Source organism: Brachyhypopomus gauderio, chromosome 7 (assembly GCF_052324685.1).
Source record: "Brachyhypopomus gauderio isolate BG-103 chromosome 7, BGAUD_0.2, whole genome shotgun sequence".
Classification (NCBI taxonomy): Eukaryota; Metazoa; Chordata; class Actinopteri; order Gymnotiformes; family Hypopomidae; genus Brachyhypopomus; species Brachyhypopomus gauderio.
The window spans coordinates 11,718,677-11,739,150 of record NC_135217.1 but is presented as its reverse complement, the minus strand read 5'-3'; the positions used below and the strand labels follow the sequence as shown (position 1 = coordinate 11,739,150).

General features: G+C 41.5%; 1 protein-coding gene across 1 annotated transcript; it reads right to left on the bottom strand.

The window, feature by feature from the left end:
* Positions 1-15,688: 15,688 nt before the first annotated feature.
* LOC143518368 (ubiquitin carboxyl-terminal hydrolase 37-like) lies at positions 15,689-20,326 on the bottom strand. Its single transcript, XM_077010807.1, has 15 exons — positions 20,295-20,326; positions 20,165-20,204; positions 19,811-19,975; positions 19,438-19,569; positions 19,190-19,316; positions 18,904-19,040; positions 18,640-18,733; positions 18,456-18,535; positions 18,233-18,358; positions 18,059-18,129; positions 17,897-17,952; positions 17,658-17,727; positions 17,443-17,581; positions 17,247-17,350; positions 15,689-16,533 (listed from the first exon to the last, which is right to left on the bottom strand). Exons 2-14 carry the CDS (start codon positions 20,170-20,172, stop codon positions 17,284-17,286), a joined length of 1,272 nt encoding a protein of 423 aa, XP_076866922.1. The 5' UTR covers positions 20,173-20,204; positions 20,295-20,326; the 3' UTR covers positions 15,689-16,533; positions 17,247-17,283.
* Positions 20,327-20,474: the final 148 nt, after the last annotated feature.

The window sequence follows — 20,474 nt, the reverse complement described above, 5'->3', positions numbered from 1 at the left end:
ACAGACATGTCCCTAGTTTATTGTAGCATATGAATATTCAATTATCATTTACATCGGGCCTCGAACCTGTGCATCGCCTGAGAAAACAACACACTCTGATTATTAACATTTTTGCAGAGAATAACTCTTCACTAATCAGAAAGTCAAGAACAAATAATCATGCTTGTGGTACACGGGGTACACAGGCGCCCTTTATGAGGCTGAACCGGCCTGAATCTGCCCACCGTCTCTGAAGTTCAGGCTGGAGAAGGCTGCAAGCTATACAAAGCAACAGTAACAGAGATGACTGCATAGATGACTAGCTGCCCTAAAGTCTGTCAGGGGATAGTATGGGATGTTTTTAAAAGAGCACTGAATAACATTTGGCCTACATGGTCTCACCTGCTCTTCACTGAGAGGAATGGGGTGCTTGAATACAGTCCAGATAACTGCTTCAGAGCAGTCAGGGGTGGTCAGAGAGCCTTCATAATGGTAATAGTTGACCAAGTCGCTCTCAGAGAGAATGAGATTGATCAGGGAGATGTCAGCCACATTTGTCTCAATCTATATTAGGGTAATAAAATTGAGTGACATCCAGCGTTGTAGACAAGTCACATTTTATCAGGTGCAAGCCATGTTCAGCAAGGAGCACTCTGTGTGTACATTACCACAGAGACAGTATGGAATATAAAATGGCAGCACTTATAAAGCACAGAACTGTCTATTACCATGACTACAGTTAGTATTTTCAAGTCATGAACATTGTATTTAAAATTGTATTTTAATTACGTTAACATTGGTGATACCCATCTGTGTGTACACACACGTGAGATAGAAAACAGTTCTTAACAATATGCATGTATAGACGAGGAGAAAATACAGCACACATTCAACTCTTACTTCGGTTTGGGAGACATATAATTCCGAATTAAACAATGAAATATAAATTGAGCTTACCAGTATTTTGCACATTTACCAGAGCCTCTGTTAATGCATTATACTTTTTGTTTATTCTTCCTGACACCTGCCATCAGACCATTATAGCACATCTCACAGGTTAAAAATTACACTTGTACAGTGGAACAGTACACCAGAGGTGTCAATTTCAGGTTCAGAAAGTAAAAGTCCTCACCAAGATTTTGCTCAAGCTTGCTAGAATTTCTAATTAGTGCAATCCAGTTAAAACTAGTGGAATCAACACAATCCAGGAAGCCTGAGCAAAATCCTGGTGAGGACTTTCACTTTCTGAACCTGGAATTGACACCTCTGCCGTACACAAGGTTGTTATCCTACATAATTCTGAGATATTTCTGAGATGAAACCTGAGCTAGCTTTTTCCATGGAGTACTTGTTCCATGATTCACACCATTTATTTTTATTCCTGGGCTAATAATGAACTCTAATAATGAACCCTAATAATGAACTCTAATAATGAACCCTAATAATGTAACCTGGGAAACCGTGTTTTAGAATCCACTTTAGATTTGTGTTTGGAACAAAACAGTGGAAACACACACCACGTGATGTGTTGGTCATTAGAACCCCACTGCAATTATTCTCTAACATGACATTTTTCACTGCATACCAGTGGCACCATGATTCTGGAGCACTGTTTCATAACCCAGGGTGAAAAGCTGTCGCCATCCTTAAACATTACAGTATAGACTTACATACACAATTATTTATCTGTTCTATGACGGTTACCTCTGGAGACCTTTTTATGTAGTGTATGCTAATCTTAATAGGTTCTGATTTAACTGTTTAGGGTCGGTGTACTGAATCTTAAACTTGTTTATGAGCTCAGAATAAGAATGACAGGTTGAACAAACCCTAAATAAGAAAGCCAGCACGGCAAGACCACTGGTCACACAGGGCCTTATCTAGAGAAAGGTATTCTGCCTTCATATGGACTATGTGCATCTAACAGACACAGAGAGGGAAAGAGAGAGCTGGTAAACAATAGAGCTGTCACTGTCATTTCTGACAAAGCATTTATGATTATTGTGGTTTGTCATGACAAAGTCAGCATAATGGGATGTTAAAGCCAACCCTTTATTCTCATTTCCAAATTTTGGGTTTGCTAGAACCAATTTACATGCTTAGAAAAGAAAAGCAGGTCTCCTTGAAAATAGTAGAATTCTAATGAGAAAAGTCATTTTAATCACCCCTTCCCTTTGACAACACATAATAAATAATAAAGAATGTTTGAGTGTGCAACCAAACACGACTGCTTAAACAAATTTGTACAAAACAAAGTTTAATTTATAACATAATTGGCTAGCTAGGACCTGTGAGATCTTGAATTTAGCTACATAAGTAGTTAACAGCACAAGGTGTAGAGACTAGATACAGTATAACCCTCAGATGAACTCTGCTCTGTTTTTGTATTCCTTGGGCTACATTTGTTGTACTCTTTCTAATTCTGTGGTTATTACATACTGTAAAAGATGATACTTTAACTGGCTTGAGGCATCCACATTCCTCTTCCATTCTGGATTATTATTATATGCATTATTCATTATATAGTCATTATCATAATTTACACTACTTTTGTCATGACAACACTATTTCAACATGAACTCAGACCTCCACGGGGTACTGCTCTCCATTCACCATGTGTTCAGACCCTGGCCTGTCATTGTTTCTCCAGTGGAAGTGCAGATCTCCCCCACTCAGTGTGGCCGTTTGAGGCAGATCTATCGGAACTGCCAGGATAGAAGAGATCCGGAACAAGATGTAACAACCCATGCCTGTAACCTTTCAAAACCCGACATTCATGCCCTGTACAGAGAGGGCACAGGTACCGTTCAGATACATTATGCAGCTAAGATTCTATAGCGAAGTTGAGACAAGACAGCTTGACATCCAGGAATCAGAAGTACTTGTTGCTGTCTCACCTCTAAGGGGTGAGGTAAAACCACATCACAATCATTGAAAGGCACGTCAAGCACTTGAACTTGAGAAGAACAAACTCATCTCATATCTTCAATAATAATAGATTTTTTTTAAGTGTCGTAGTCTACAGTCTTTCTTACCAGTGTGTCCAATATTTTTGAAGGTGCTGGTGAAGGCCTTCTTGTAGCCGGTGAATCTGAATGGGGTGAGTGAACAATCTGGCTTTGTTCTCCTGGTCACAATGTTAATGGGAAACTGTAACTGTCACACAGCTCATGCAGCTCGCTCCATCCCTGTGGTCCTGCAGGTGACAGACAGATGAGACTTTTGAATGTAAGCTATTGCGTACATGTCCTTGCACTTGCAACGCATAAACACTACATTCCCCACAATGCAACGGTAGCCTGCGAAGTCACTGCAGCGCGCACAAGCGGCGAGGGTCAGCGCGGCGAAAATAACGTAATCGCAGTGGCTCAGCTTGTGCGCGAGCGTCTCGCGCGCTGTCGATTCGCGAGGTCGTGCATCTCTCGAATTTTGTACTTTGCGCGCGCCGCGCCTCAGCGCAATGAATAGAGTCATGTTTGCAGGGTTCATACACCTTCATAAGGTGGAATTAATGCACTTGTACGTCACTTTCAAGATCCATTTCAATATTTCCCAGCACGTTAAACTTAAGTTAAATATTTATACATATACTCAAAATGATTTGAAATAATTCGCTTTTTATTCACATTATTTAATGGTTGTTTATTTTCAAAACTCCCAATATTAACGTCTTCACGTTCTCTGTTCAGTCAGATAGCTATTTGTTGTGAAACGAAGTAGTTACAATTTCAAGCATTTTCAAGTACTTTAGCTTAAATTCCAGCACTTTTCAAACCTTTATTACTTTATTCATGTTTGCTTGTTGAAAAATATTTTCACTTGAAATTACTGACAGATCCATAAGAAAATATTGCTTTATTCATTTAAGCATTAAATAATATACACTGTGTTAGGTCTTGGTTCAATAGGCTATGTGCAATCATTTTAATATGTTTTAATAAACATTGAACCAGTCCGGCCCTCGGCTTGTAGCAAATTAGTTTTTTTGGCCCTCGGTGTATTTGACTTTGACATCCCTGATGTAACCTGTTCTTGTGAGTAAAGGGATGGGTGAATATGCTATATGCTAGCAGTGCCTATTCCACTTACTACAATATCCAGAGCTCTAATGCCTGACATTCAGTAAGTCTTATGCTAGCCACTATGAGTCACACATCTCTAGTATAATACACTCTTATCAACGATTACCTTTGCAATTCGTTTTATGGGAAACCTGGGACTGGTAGCACCAGAGCCGGCCCTGACCAATGTGGTGCCCTAGGCGAGATTTTGGTTGGTGCCCCCTGTATCATCAATCATCGGGTTGATTGTGTCACTATTAAAGAAACAAATAAAAAGCAAATGACTTAAATATTACCATATAACAAGCAATAAATATAAAGGTGTTGCACAAAAAATATTTTTAAACTATTTTACATAACGTAGTGCAGAGAACAACTTTTAAATATTAATAATAAATTTAAAAAATAAATTAAAAACAACAACTACCACCAGTGCAATTCAGGGCAATTTGCCTACTGCAACATTATTATTTCAAAAGTGCATCCGCAATGAACAGAGGAGTAGTATATATTTATTTTAAGCTAAGCTAATCATAGCACCTACTAGGATTGGGCAGTATGATGACAGTGGCGGTTTTCACTAAGATCATACAGAGGGGAAAAAGCCACAATGACGATTGAGTGTTAGTTGTGAGTCAAGCGAGCTGGTTTCACAGAAAAACACAACAGCTACAGATTGGCAACATTTTGGATTTGTTTCAAATAAAAATGAGAGACCATTGGAGCACGCCCCCACGATTCTAATTCGATAATATGATTGGTTGATAAAACTGCCAATCTATAATAAAAGCTCTCCAAGTAAAAGGGCCTTTCTCTCTTTTACCTAGAAACAACGGTGTGAAATATTCTGATTGGTTGATTTTTTATTTCACCGCTGAGGTTTTTTTCAAGCACAAGTACGAAAAGTGGATTTGAAAGCCGATTTATAGGAAAAATACAAATTATTGGTGAAGCGTTATTAACATATATTACATATAATAGATAAAGCATCCTTTTTAAGATCAATTAACCTTCAGAGAAGGCGTTGAAGTCCCTGACGCTTCGCCAATGGCATAGTGTTAATTCACCACATATTACCATTATATTACCTGTTTTTTGCCGCCTTTCCTCCTCCACGTTTCTAATTTTTCTACCCTGGGCACCAGAGGACTTCTGCCTTTTTGACGTCTTTACAGGGAGATGTCACTCACTCTGTGGTGTACGGAGAAACAGTAACGATAAGGTGACCAAACGTCCGTATTTCCCGGGACATGTCCGTATTTCACGTCCTGTCCCGGGCGTCCCGGGATATTTTTTAAAACTGTGGAAATGTCCTGGTTTTTAAATTACGTTAATCGGGCCATTAATTCTACAGGCACTAGGACCCTGAGCACGGCGCTGTATGACACGGAATCCCTGAGCCTCATCAGTTGAGCCTCATCATACTCAACTGGCGGAGAACCAACAACTTACGTTCGCCACCCCCCCCCCACCCGCCGCTCAACAACTTACGCCCCCCCCCCCCCCCCCCCCCCGCTCGACAACTTACGTTCGCCCCTCCCCCCCCCCCCCCCCTCGACAACTTACACACAGTGTCCTGGTATTCCCAAACAAAAATATGGTCACCCTAAGTAACGAGGTGCGGGTGATAGGTGTCGTGTGTTGTTGTTATTATAAGAATTATTAATTTGACTAATATTATTAAACAATGAAATTATGATTATGTGGACTTTGCTTGTTTTCACATTTATTAATTGTTCATTTGTTAAAAAAAAAAAAAAAAAAACCGCATGCACGCGAGCGCCCCCCTGGACAGCCGGCGCCCCTAGCATTTGCCTATGTCGCCTAATGGAAGGGCCGTATGGAGTGATTTTTGTTTCAATAGTTCCACAAAAGCAAAAGTAAATCCAAGAGCAGAAAGTATATGTTATGAATGCAAAACAGAAAAAAATATATCAAAAGTATATATTTTTTATATAATTGGTTATTTGAAACTTATTTTCGTTTGCATTTTGACAAGTTTTTGGTTCCATTGTTTTTGTTTTTTTGGATTTTCCCAGTAAGGTCTTTTGCTTCTGGAATCTCTCTTTGCTTCTGCTTCGTTTTTTGCTTCTGACTTTTGGAACACATTTCACGTGTGGGAGGGTCTTAAATGAAGGCGTTCCTCTGCAATCTCCATTGGTCACTGATTCCGGACTGACACTGAGCTCTGAGACCGCCTCTGGGACCAAGCCACGCCCACCCCACCAGCTTCCCAGCGTTTTCAAACATGGCGGAACGCGGTGGTTCTGTTTCACAGTAGCATGTAAACTAAGTTTTACCATAAAAGTTTATACAAAGGTTAGAATTAATTGGTAAATGGTCTGTAGATATTGCAAATGTACACTGTATAATAACTACATTAAGCATGGCAGTTAATATTTAGCACACTTCACCAGCGCGAGCTTTTTAAAATTTTAGTGAACTGGATGCAGGCATGAAAATCTGTCACCTTGCGGCGAAATTCGCCGTTTTGAAGTTTTCATATTTTGCGGTAAAACAAACTCTTATGAAAAATAGGTAGATAGTAAAATAAGAAACAAGATTTTTTTGTAGTTCTAAATGATGAACCCTGGTATTTTTTACACTCATTTTCGCCGCTGATGTTATTTATTGGTTCATTAAGATGTAATGGTTTTGACTGAGCCATCTGGAATGGCGAAAGCGGCTCGCGTTTACGGATCTGGCTCCATTGACAAGACAGGTCAATATTTTTCAGCGCGACATTACCGTGAGAGAAGTCAACAGGGAAGAGCGTGTTTAAAGCTAGCCATTAAATTATTTTTAATTTAATCGCTGCTGTAGCTTCTGTCACCGTTTTGCTACATTCACAATAGTAGCGACTAGTTACTCGCTCCTCCTGGATCATTCGCTAGCGTCCCCGCTAGTGATGGGATTTTCGGCTCTATTTTGAGATGCGGCTCTAATGGTTCTTCTTACTGTGGAGAGCCGGCTCTTGTCGGCTCCCAAACGGCTCCCCATATATATTTTTTACATTATTAATTAATAGCTTAAACCTAATTTTACAACATTTTGTTTCATTATTGACATTGTTAAGCACTTGTGATGAGTAAAAATGCTGCATAACAATGCTTTATAAATAAAACTTTTATTATAACTGTTATGACCAATTATTAAATTATCACAAAATAGCACCAAAATAGAACGCAATACAGCTTGGCCAATCACTGTTCCCTCCACCAACATGTCCATTTAAATCTGCTCCAATAACCACTCTCTTCATTAGGAACCTGCAAAACAACTTCATCTAACTCTCTCCAGAATTCTTCTTTCTCCTCCACATCACAACCTACCTGAGGAGCATAAGTACTGATGACATTCATCATCACCCCATCAATCTCCAACTTTACACAGATCACCCTATCACTTACTCGCTTTACCTCCACTACACTCTTACTAAATTCATCCTTCAGGATTACCCCTACTCCATTTATCTTCCTGTCTACACCATGATAGAAGAGTTTGAAGCCACCACCAATGCTCCTGGCCTTGCTCCCCTTCCACTTGGTCTCCTGTACACAGAGTATATCTATCTTCCTTCTGTCCATCGCATCAGCTAGCTCTCTCCCTTTACCTGTCATAGAGCCCACATTCAACGTACCAACTCTAACCTCCACTTTCCTGCTCTGCCTCCTCTCCTTCAGCTTCAGAACCCTCTTCCCCCCTCTCCTCCTCGTCCCAACAGTAGTCCAATTTCCGCTAATGCCCTGCCTCGACCGACCCGGTATGGAATTTCTGTTTTTGATCCGCATCATTTGATTTGGCGCAGTTTTTACACGGGATGCCCTTCCTGACGCAACCCTCCCTATTTATCCAGGCTTAGGACCGGCACTAAAATACACTGGTGTGTGCACCCTAGTGGCTAGGTTATCTAATTTAATGCACTGCCTGAATTAAATTACAGCAACTTTTGTCCATATTATTAGGGTGTAAAGCCAGGAGCAATCAACAACATGGTGATCACAAAACCTGTGCCAAATGGAACATCTCAAGGTGGAGTTAGGTATGGTGCTTAATTACTTCTAATTAGACATGCAATTGTGCAGTTTAGCTGCTCTATCACAAATGTATAGTTACAATTAACTTTAATTTAAATATTCTAATTTAATATTAAACTAAATGCTTATAGTTTGGGATATTGTCTGTACTTGAATTTGTAGGAGTGGACTCTACAGGGGCATGGTGACCACTATAGGCATGGCATCCCACAAGCCAGCTGTGCAGTGTGCATTTGGTATGGTGCAGGAAGGCAGTGGTCTGTCATATCAGCAGCCTGTTTTACCATCACGACACATCACTCTCCACCCTGATGTGCCATCAACCCCACTTCTTCCTCTAAAAGACCACCACCTTGATGCACCCACCTGTGCTTTTGTGTGCACTGAACAGGAACTCTTTCACCCGAAGTCTTTGGAGGTGTCACTTGATATGGCTCACAGAATTGAGATGTCAACTCTGGCACAAGCCTAGAGTAACAGCGTCACGTTTTCGTGAGGTGTGCCATGTCAGAGGGCATAGCTCTGCAGAGTCCCTTGCTGAACGCATCATCAGAGGTACCAGACGGACGGCTGAAATGAAGAGAGGTCTAGAGATGGAGTCTGGAGCAGCATCTGAGTATTGCAGGATACTCAATGTAAATCACACACCATGTGGCCTCATTATCCACCCAGATGCTCCCTGGCTTGGTGCAGCCCCTGATGGTGTCGTATTTGACCCCACTGAATACCCCCAGTTTGGCTTGGTCGAGATTAAATGCCCTAATGTGAAGAATTACATTGACTGTAAGTATCTGTATATGGAGTACGGATGTTCAAAACTAAAAAAAGACATGCGTATTACTGGCAGATTCAAATGTCAGTTACTAATCAGCAGGCTTCACTGGTGTGATTGTGGTGTGGGCTAAGGAGGATTTTTTTGTGGAGCGTGTTTATATGAATGCAGATGTACAGAGACAAATTCGTGAGAAGACAGATTTATTTTACTTCTACACATATATGACAAAATATCTGTCATTGAAATGTTAACATGTTCTATACAGAATCTTTTTAAAATCAAATGTTCACTTATTTAACAGTATTTGAGCTTTTCTTAAACAGCACATTGTGTTTTTGATGTAAAGAACCTGGAAATATGAAAAAAGTTTATGAAAAAAATATTTACAGTTACAAATGAAACTGAACAGTGCTGGCACAAACCTTGGACAATCGTAAGTTTATAATAATCACACTAGATGAATGATCTAATTTAATGCACTTCTTCTTTCGGCTATTCTCTTTCAGGGGTCACCACAGCGGATCAAACTCCTCCATCTGGCCCTGTCCTGAGTGTCCTCCACTGACACCCCAGCCACTCTGATATCCTCTACCACTGCATCCATAAACCTCCTCTTAGGTCAAGAACTCCACTGCTGTCTCTCCCAAACATTTCCATGCCTCCACTGGAATATCATCTGGTCCAACTACCTTACCACACTTCATTCTTTGAATTGCAGCCCTTACTTCCTCCTTGCTCACCTGGGGCACTTCCTGATTCACAACCTCTACCTCTTCTAACCTTCTTTCCCTTTCATTCTCTTGATTCATCAGCTCCTCAAAATACTCCTTCCACCTTCCCGAGACACTCACCTCACCAGACACATTTCCATCTTTATCCTTTATCATCCTAACCTGCTGCACATCCTGCCCATTACAGTTTCTCTGTCTGGCCAATCTGTACAGATCCTTTTCCCCTTCCTTAGTGTCCAACTTCTCATACAGCTTGCTATATGCCTTCTCTTTAGCTTCTGCCACTGCTCTCTTTGCCTTGCGACACATCTCCTTGTACCTCTGTCTACTTTCTTCATCTCGCTGAAAATCCCAATTCTTTTTAGCCAACCGCTTTCCTCTCAAACTTTCCTGAACTTCCTCATTCCACCACCACGACTCCTTGTCTATCTTCCTCTGTCCTGAGGTCAAGTACCTTCCTAGCCACATCCCTCACTGCATTTGAAGTTTCATCCCAGGTATCCAGAACACCACCACCATTACCCAGTACCTGCCTCACCTCATCCCTGAATTTTACACCACAGTCCTCATCCTTTAACTTCCACCACCTGATCTTAGGTTCAGCTCTCACACTCTTCCTCTTATTCACCTCCAAAACCATCCTACATATCACCATCCTATGCTGTTTAGCTACGCTCTCCCCGGGTAACACCTTGCAATCACTAACCTCTTTCAGGTTTCGTCTCCTACAGAGGATATAGTCGACCTGTGTGCATCTTCCACCACTCTTATGTTACCCTGTGCATGTAACCCATGTAGCCTATCTGTTGACCTGGTGTGCTAAACCTTAAGCACATTCTCTGCCTTACACTCATTTAGAAATTCTAAAACACACTTTTTGCAAAACATTAAACACAGTTGTTCACATAAGACATTCAAACATTCAAAACTGAAAATCATGTGTTTCTTTTGGAAAACACTGCCACGCAACTGCTACACTCACCTACCAAAATCCATACCCAGTCCTCCTCACACGTTACAACACTTGAGCTATGTATGTTTAAATCAATAGTGGTTTAAATTGATGTCCACACACTCAGTCTGTATTGTCTATCTTTTTGCAGGCTTCTACCCAAGATGATTGCATGCAAGCACCTACAAGCACCTGGGAGATGGTCTGACTTGCCAGTGGATGTATTGATGCCGGGGTTGGATGTGCCATTGCCGCAAGAGGACGTGCTGATGCTCCTACCTGAGGCCCAACATCTACACCGAAGGGACTGTGGGAACTAGAAACATAACCATAACTGTAGAATCACCTTTTGTCCACAAATACGGACTTGTGTTAACAGGCTGCCCAATGGAGGATGGGTTCCCTTTTCAGTGTTGGTCCTCCCGAGGTTTTCTTCCTAATTTTTTATTTATTTAATTAAACTTTATTTTACCAGGGAAAAATCCCATTAAGAACCTCTTTTTCAAGGGAGCCCTGGCCAAGATGCAACAACAGCAATACAGTTACAGCCAACAAATAAAATTACAAAGTTAATTAAAACAGGTGCATGTGAGGGAGGCTGTCTCTCCCTCACTTCCTAATCCCCACCATCATCGGGGGTTTTTCCTCGCCACTGTTGCCTTTGGCTTGCTCATTAGGGATCTGGAGCCATACGATTGTAATGCTGCTTTGTGACAACATGTGTTGTAAAAAGCGCTATATAAATAAATTTGACTTTGACTTTATGACCACAGTGTACCCTTCTTCTGATGGCTACTTCCAGCAGGATAACTCGCCATGTTATAATTCATGAATCATCTCAGACAGATTTATTGAATACAACAATAAGTTCCCTGTACTCCAGTGGCCTACATAGTCAGACCTCAATCCAATAGAGCACCTTTGGGATGTGGTGGAACGGGAGATTCACATCATTGATGTGCAGCCGACAAATCTGCAGCAACTGCGTAGCAATCACATGATGCTATCATGTCAACATGGACCAGACTCTCTGAGGAATGTTTCCAGTACCTTGTTGAATCTATGCCACAAAGGATTAAGGCAGTTCTGAATGCAAAATGGGGTCCAACCTGGTACTAGCTGCAAGGGTGGTGAACCCGAGGGTAGAGAAGGATCCATTAGCAGGGTTGCCAACTTTTGCCGTTCGCTTGGAGTGAGATTTTAACCTGGAGCCGGTGGCGAGTGTATTTTGTTGGGGGGGGGGGGGGGGTGGATTCAGTGTTATATTGCCGGTGGATGGCGCCAGAGCTAGCGAACTAGTAACGTATTGAATCATATATGTGGATCTGAGGTAGATAAACTGGATATTTTTTTCGGCGTGAGATATCGGAAGTGTGGCGTGAGAGCGTGTGTTTGAGAACGGTCAAATGCGTGTGTCTCACGCTCAATGCGTGAGAGTTGGCAACCCTGCATTAGCAGGTGTAAAGATGTTGAATTTTAATATAGAAAAACAATGAACTGAAGTCCCAAAAGGGGACGACCCCAAAGGGTAGACAGGCAGCAGCACAAAAGGGCAAGACAAAAACGGGAGAGTCAAAAACCAGAGAAGACTAAGAGCAGCAGACAAAGGTAACAAAAGGGCCAAACAGGCAGGAGGATCAAAAACACAGAGCAAGGATCAGAAACCAGAACATCAATCAGAGAAATACACAGGATCACAGCTTGGTAAAGACACTCAGAGAGGCAATACTTCGCACTGGCGACGTGTGAACAGCAGACACAACGGTCAAATGCGTGTGTCTCACGCTCAATGCGTGAGAGTTGGCAACCCTGGAACAGAGTCCTTAAGTAGGGTGTGGTGAATAGTAAATTAGAGTCAGGTGTTCTTGTCAATATTCCAGCGATGGCGCCCTCTGGCGGTCACGGGCGTGATTGCCATTCCTGACACTAGCAAGGTGTGCCTAATAACGTGGCCGGTGAGTGTATATACTATATATACTATATTATACTATATTATATAGTGTATATGATTGTGATGGAAATTGTGTTATACTGATTACAAGAGAATTGTGAAGTGTGATTCAGTATGAATTCATGTGCTCATGTGTATGTGTGTATTATGACCTATGTTAAAGGAATGTGCAGAGGTAGAAAACACTCTTATCTGCCTTGACCCGCGGACACATCAGCTGTTTCTATAAGCTGCTGCTTATGCTAAAACATGAAAACTACTGTCAGGAGAGAATGCACATGTAAGGCAAAAACTGTCTACTGTGCATTCTGCCTTGTTTCTCAGTGTGCCCAAATGTACTGTAAACATGTGATAAGAACCCCGCCTACTAAACGGTATAAAGGAGGGGGACGGTTCTCTCTCCTCTCAGCTTCTGTTCTAGACTGAACTCTCATGCTTATTTTGTCTATTAATAAATTTCTCTTTTAACGACGCCTGAGTCCTCGTATATTTCAGAAATTTCCACGACAATGATAATGAATTACATGAATGGTTTATACCTATTATTTTTACATTTTAATTATGACCAAAACTGCTATATTTATTTAAAATATCATGGGTATACATTCAACATAATACTAATGCTACTCCCACCACTAATAATAAAACTACTGTAAATGTTTTGTTAATTTTCCTTAGCTCAAGGACAGTAACGTTTCACTGGGGGCCATCCCGTTATTTACCACTAGGTGGAGTATGGATGCCATGCAGGGCTAAATGATCACTTAATTCTACATATTTTAAATCTATTTTAATTATCTAACAATAAAAATGAATTATTGTAATAATTTAACCATCAAGCTAAAAAAAAGTCTAGATCTGGTACCATGGAAATGTCTTCAGAAGGTACAAGGTGTGTGGAACACAATGCTAATCTTTTTTTCTTTTAAACTCTAGATAATTCTCCAGTGGTCTGTTTCTGTACTCATACAAGTGCTAGAGCCATCATAAGCTCTTTTTTGAGGTTCTAATTTCTTTAATCCATGTTAAATTAACTTATTCCCACAGATGCACATGAAGTCAGAATCACATGCCCACTCAACAGGCAAACAGACCATCTTTAGTACAATTAACAGCCTTTAAAATAACTTGGATGGTGGCTGCAGTCAGCTTCTAGGAATTCTCATGAATTATAATTTGTGTAAGTCAGATCATATGGTGGTCTGAATGCCAGCCTCACCACACAGTCCATAAACCACATACAGTGAATTAAGTGTAAATGGAGTTTGTCACCATACTGGACCAGTAAGATAACACAATGCAACATAATGTAAGCATATTTTATTCATTCTGCTTTAACTGGAGACTGGAGTGACTCTGGAGTGTAACTGGAATCTTGGAGGTTAAGCAACAGCTGAGCTGGAAGACAAGAGACAAAAAGGTCATTCACTCACTCAAACACTAGCTTTCACCTTCAGTGCTGTGAGCCACCTAACAGGTTTACCTGGTAGGTTCTGCAGATGCATCCTGGTATCCAGGATGTCCTGGAGTCTGTTCATCAGCACAAAGTAACGCAGGAGTAGCTCCTTGGGCCACAGCACCTTCTCGTCCTCCATCTGGAGCTGCATCGCCTGCATGTTCTCCTCCACATACATCTCCCAGTCTAAAATATCTTCTTCATATACAGTGGAGCCTCCTGGGTGGAAATAGACTCCTCATCCTCCTGAAGTGTAGTAGGAAGTCTGGACAAAGAGCAAAATGCAGTAACCAAAAAATACCTATATAGTAATCAAAAAGTTGTACATTGTATTTTGGACTAGGGCTTGTCATGGTATGCCAGTCCTGTAGCCCAAGGGAGACGCCCACACACATCTGCACACACCCTTCACTTATTCTACACAAGTGACTGTAAGGAAGGAGTGAAGCTACACAAGCCCCCTGCTCTTCTGAAGTCACAGCGCCAGGGTCTCTCAACTTCTCGAAACATGCATGTCCAATCTCCTGAATACTAATGACCTCCACCTGTCTTACACTACTCACTCACCACTTTACATTGTGAAGTTTTGCCTCTGACGTTGCATAGTGAGCGTTCCTTGCTCGTTTTTGCCTACCGGTGTTGTGACCTTTGCTTCTCCCTTACACCTCATTCTCAGCCCGACCCCTGGATTTGTAACGGACTCTGGACTGTATGGACCATCCTGCCCCGACCCTGCTGCCCTGTGTTCGCTTCTTTTTGTACTGTGTGTTTTGTGTGTGTCTTGTGCTGCTAGCTACAGTAGATTGTGTCTGAAGAATAAAGAAGCACTACGCTGCATTTAGATCCTTTTGTGGTTTTTCCAGCACATATTACAGTCACAAATGTTACAGGTTTTGCTTCCCATCTATGTGGGACCATTACTTACCCACTAACTAGAGACTGGCTTAATCTGCTAAAATCAGAACAAAAAACAAAACAAAACTTGGCTATTAATTTGTCTATTTGCATGCATAAAGATTGTCTGAGCAAATTGTTTAAGTAAAAAAACTACAGCATGAAAGAACTCACCTGCATTTCAATTCGTTGTTGCACTTGAGTTCGCTCCATACAGAACCGAATGTATTTATGTGTGGGTATGCAACATGGATTTGGCTTATTAATATTGTTCATTAAATGACAATGAATGAATTCTTCTGCCCTTGCACTACTTTACCATCTGCATATTTCATTCAGCACAACTAATGACTTGTAGTGTAAGCTACCAAAAATGCCAATTACAATGTTCAGGAATATGAAGGAGCGAATACAAATCCACAGAACGATGTAAATGCTGCAGGTGATGCTGTCCAGCTCTGGAACCATTTGTACTTCTGACAGCAGGACACACCAGTGAGTCATGGTGAGCAGCGTGAACAGTGTGATAAATGCATTGTACAGATCTCTGGAGAACACAACCAGCACACTCACTTTCAAAGCAAACACTGGCAATTATCAAATACAATGTAAAAACTGATGAGTCCAAAATGACTGAGGAGTGACATTAGGCAAACAGCCAGAGAAAAGAACTAAGAACTATTTACTACTAATGTCACGGCCTTTCCCGACAAAGGGCAAAATTTTATATTTCCCTTAGCCCAATCCCAACCACTACACCTTGGGGAGTCGCAAGTTGACAAATGCAGAGAGAAGATGGGAATTTGCACAATATATTTATTCAACAAAAGAATTTTATATATATAAAAAAAAAAAAAAATCCATCAACTCCAAGTGCACCCAGTCCCAGTCCAGAACCTCGGCAGCCAGTTCAAGGAGGGACACGCAACAGTCCACTTAGTGTTCTGGATAGCAATGCTGCAGACAAAGGACAGAACAAAAACAAAACGCAGTCACCACTCAAAATAACTGAAATTGTAACAAAGAAACACACAAACCCACAAAGACGCAACACAAAAATGGAGCCCAAAGAATATAGAATATTTTAGCCAAACAAAATGTTTCCTAATAGGCTAGCACTGGAAAAAAAAACTACTTAACACCACAGCAAAGCCTCCAAATTATAAACCCCAAAATAAATCAAACCAAACAAATCCAAATCCCTTACACACAACCAAAAATCAAATAATGAAATAAACCTATAGCAGTACCCAGCCTAATAGAAAGCAACTTAGCTATTTATAGCAACGGACTCCAACAAACTAAAACGAAAATGAAAAATTAAAATGTACTGCCCTAAAACTACGACTGGTGGATGGCAGAAGGTTAAAATTCTTCTAAAAAGGTAGGGGGTTGCACTTAGCTTTGGGAAAGGTGAGCGTCCTCACCCTTCCTTTTTTATCAGCGTGCTTCTCGTGCACAGACAGCACCAGCAGCAGAGTCTCTCACGTTCTCACTTCCACCAGCAGCTCAGCTGTATTTACTCTGGCACGTCCCAACTTCTCAGATCAGTCGGAGAAAACAGACACCGCTTGGTTCACTCGGTTCACCCTTCAAACAACGGAAGTCTTTCCTCTTCCAGTGACTCACTCTGCGCTTTGTTGCGTACTTGCCAGAGTCGGGAGCAGTGTCCGCCTGTGTCACGCCTTTTCTGGCCTCTACCACATGAATGGTGGAGAAAATCAAGCGTTGACAGGTCATCTAGGCTACATGCTGTCTAAAGTGACGTCATTCATGAATAGTCATTTTTTATTAGAAAGCCTTTTATCTACTAAGATTTGGAAGAAAAGCAAGGAGCTATTTACACAATTCCCATAGAAACGCAACCCATTAACAGATATAACGGATATAGCATTGAAGTGATGATCACCTTTACAGCTTGTTATTTAGCAGTTGCCTGTAGTCTGCTGGTCTGAATCATGTTTAACTAATTAATTGTAATGAAAATACCATCTAAGCATTAATCATTTTAAAATGGTAGTCTGTAGCCTTATCACACAAGGGGGGAGGAGTGTTAATGTTGAACAAATAATAACTCACTTGAAACTTACCAGTAATATAAAAAGATGTAATATACCACACATACCAGTGTGAGCGGTAATTTAGCAAGGAAGTTTCTAATTGTGTCTAGCCTTATAATTTTGATTGTAAGGGCAGGGTAAAGGTTAGGTTTCTGCCAACATGTAAAATCTTATGGAATTTGTATCTGTCCCCATGGACCGAGGTATTTATGTTCCCAAATCTGAAAGGCAGAAGCCGTTCTTAATGAATTATCTCCTACGATTGGACGACAGGAACAGACAGAAATAGACCTGAACTGAACTGAGCAGATGTGTAGCCTGTCTTGTTAAGTGTGGATGTAGGTGCTTACATGTGTATCCTGACTTAGTCATGGCATGGAGTTGGGTTTAGGGGGATACTGCTGCTTCTCCCTGGTCCACCATCCACGGGACCACGTTCTTCTCTCCAGCCCCACTGGAGACAACAGCAAAACAGGAGCAGCTGGAATTCAGCCAGTTCTCTATGTGTTTCAGCAGATGTACCTGAGTTAGAATGTGAGCTACTACCTTTGCATGTAGAAAAGCAGGTAGGCTGTTTTTGCCCTGCTCTTAAGGACGGCTGGCTCTGTCTTTTTTGAAACCTTTGAATCGTTGAATTTTAACCAGCACTCTCCTTTCTCCTCAGCTACGTCGCTGATGTAGTGCCCTGTCAGGGTAGCAAGATGTCATTAGTCACTTTATAGTTTCTACTGCATGTTTGTGGATATTATCAGACTGCTCACCACTGTCCATGCTGCCACCCAAATGAGACACCACAGCGTGGAGTCTGTAGATGTCTGTGTGAACAGTTTCCTGCAAACAACAAGTACATCTGTCTTTTGATCATATGATTAAGTAAGAATGCATCTTAGATCGTTGATATGGGTCTCTCTCATATCTATCTATCTCTCTCAGCCTGTCTTTCTCAATCTCTCTCAGCATCTTTCAATCTTCTTTTTCATCTCTCTCTCTATTTCCTCACCAGTGGGCTGACGTGCTGTACTTTCTCTCCCTGTCCTTCTCTGCTCTCATTTACTACTAATGGGTTGAGAAAACTACATCATTATGGCAGGTACGTATAAACGTAGACAGGTTGTAAATCCTAAGTTTAATTGATCACTGTAGGAAAATGGCTGATGTTTACCTTGTTCTGGCACAGAGCTTTTCTCCAGATTATCCTCCTCATGTCCTTTGTCCTGGGTATATGCTGGTCCACTGTGGACAAATCACAAAGCCATTCAGTTAGCGTCTCATTGCTAATTGTGAAAGGGTGGACAGAGATGAGAGAGCATATGCTCAGGCCATTGTACAAGCTGACCTTAACGGTTGACCGAGTGAAGCCACTCCAGGGAGGACAGAGAGGTCCAGCTCTGAGGGGATGTCCATTAGGTTTGTTAGTTTCTTGCCCAGCATGTCGAACCGCTTAATGTGGAGGATCAGAACTCTGTTCCAAAAGGAAAAAATATGTAAGAACTGGAAGAGTGTGAGATGACTGCTTTAAAACTCATTGTTTGTGGTAATTCACATAATGCGAGACTCACCGTGGGAGTGTGAAGAACTCCACCACTTCACATGCCTCGGTGCCTTGACCACATTCACATTTGAACTCCAAAACCGTTGACTGAAAAAAAGTTTTCATTGAGAGTGACAATGGTTAGGATGGCTCCCTAACTTAACAAACTGGCAAAAAAGTGTTGTCCAGTAGGGGTGTGTGTGATGACAGACCTTGAAGTAATTGTGTAGGCTGTCAGTCAAGGTAGAGCTCAGGTTAACAGAGAGGTGGTTGAAGTCCTCCACTCTGGAGCTCTGCAGTCCACAGCTTTCAAACAACAGAAATCAACAGAGAGGTTACAACATTCACACAGAAATAACCCACATTATCCCATACCAAGTGTGTGCATACTTTGTGACAATGCACACTCTGAAGAAACACATGTTAAGAGCAGTTGATTTACAAGAAGGAGATGTGGTGATATAGCACAGAATTACCTGCTGCAGGTGCGCACAGATTTGAGGTGAAACTCAAAATTTGCCACAGGGCAGATGTAAGAGAAGGAGGAAACCCTGAGTGTCTCTCCCTCCTCCTTCAGCTGAAGCAAACACATCATCAGGAACTCATGGGCATCCTGTGGAAGACAGTACATCAGAACGGCATTACTCCTGGACTTCAGCAGCAACAGAGTAAGAAAACAAAGAAGGTTGTGTGCAGTTCCTGCAGACTACTGCATGTGGTTCTGATGTGTTCTGAATGGCTCAGAGGGTTGTTTAGCCGAACCTGTTCGTAGTCCTCTCCAAACGCAGGGCATCTGACTGAAATACAGGCATTCAGGGCTCTCAGGAGCTTCTTCTTCTTTGAAGAGCTACGACTAGTGAGCCTGCCTTGCTGTAGATCTGCAAAACATCTACGCAAGGTAACAGGGAGACCAATGTGGTTTATAACTCTCAGCATCACAACACCTCTCTAAGCACTCATAATTGAATAGTTCATCTAGACACGTGAATCCTCTGTTCCTGATCAGGTACCTGAGCATCTGGCAGCTGGATGGATCCGTCCAGCTGGAGCACTGAGCTCTGATGGGGCTCCAGAAGCAGGAGAGACTCAGTAGACACTGCAGAGTGGCGTTCATATAACATGTATTCCCAATGTTGGGAAACCTAACAGGACATTAATATTTAGAATAGATTTAATACATAATCAGTAAAACTTCCAGGCCACTAGGTGTCAATGTCACATAATTTCAGAATTTGAAGAAGAACTGCAAAAATACTTATTGCTCCTTTAATTGCTACATGCCTTTATTTTGGTTCAGAGATAAAGACTGTGTACATTACATCTGTGTACACTGCAAAATCACGTAATGGTTGTGTGGTAAAACACAACGTGTTCTGTCTTTACCCGAGCTGTCGGATCTCTGTGCCTTTGCCAGCAGAAACAGTGGGGGCGTGTCCTTGACCCTCACCCTGGCCACTCTCAGTCACCCTTTCACTACTGACGATGTGCGGTAACAGGTGCTGCAAATTCTGCACACGAAAGTCTCCCTCTACCACAACAGCCGGAAATCTGAAAGAGAGAGTAGAAGTGACAGATGAATATGGAGTTTGTGTAGTGCACAAAATGTTCACATACATACAAATGTTGTTTTTAATATTTTTCAGTTTCTCTTGATTTATGCCACAATGTCAATCTATAACCATTATAGATTGTCCATACTTTACTGTGCCATGAAGATGACTTTAATAATGTACCCACCTATCCATGGGCACGGAGCACACATCTTTATCAGCAGCCCCTATGGAGAGAACAAAACCTTGGAGTAAGTGTCTTTGACTAAAACATACTATGCAAAGGTACAAAATCATAAAAAATTCTGAGCTCTGACCAGGAATAATCCCTTCCGTGTTCTTGGGTTCAGTAGGGAGTTTGTTGTTGGACCTGGGGGCAAATAATTCCAGGGAAAAATCATAGACAGAATAAATAATAACCAAATGTGCATGTGACTACACATGTGCATGTGACTACACAATTCATAAGGCTGGGACGGTTTTCATACCTGGTTAAG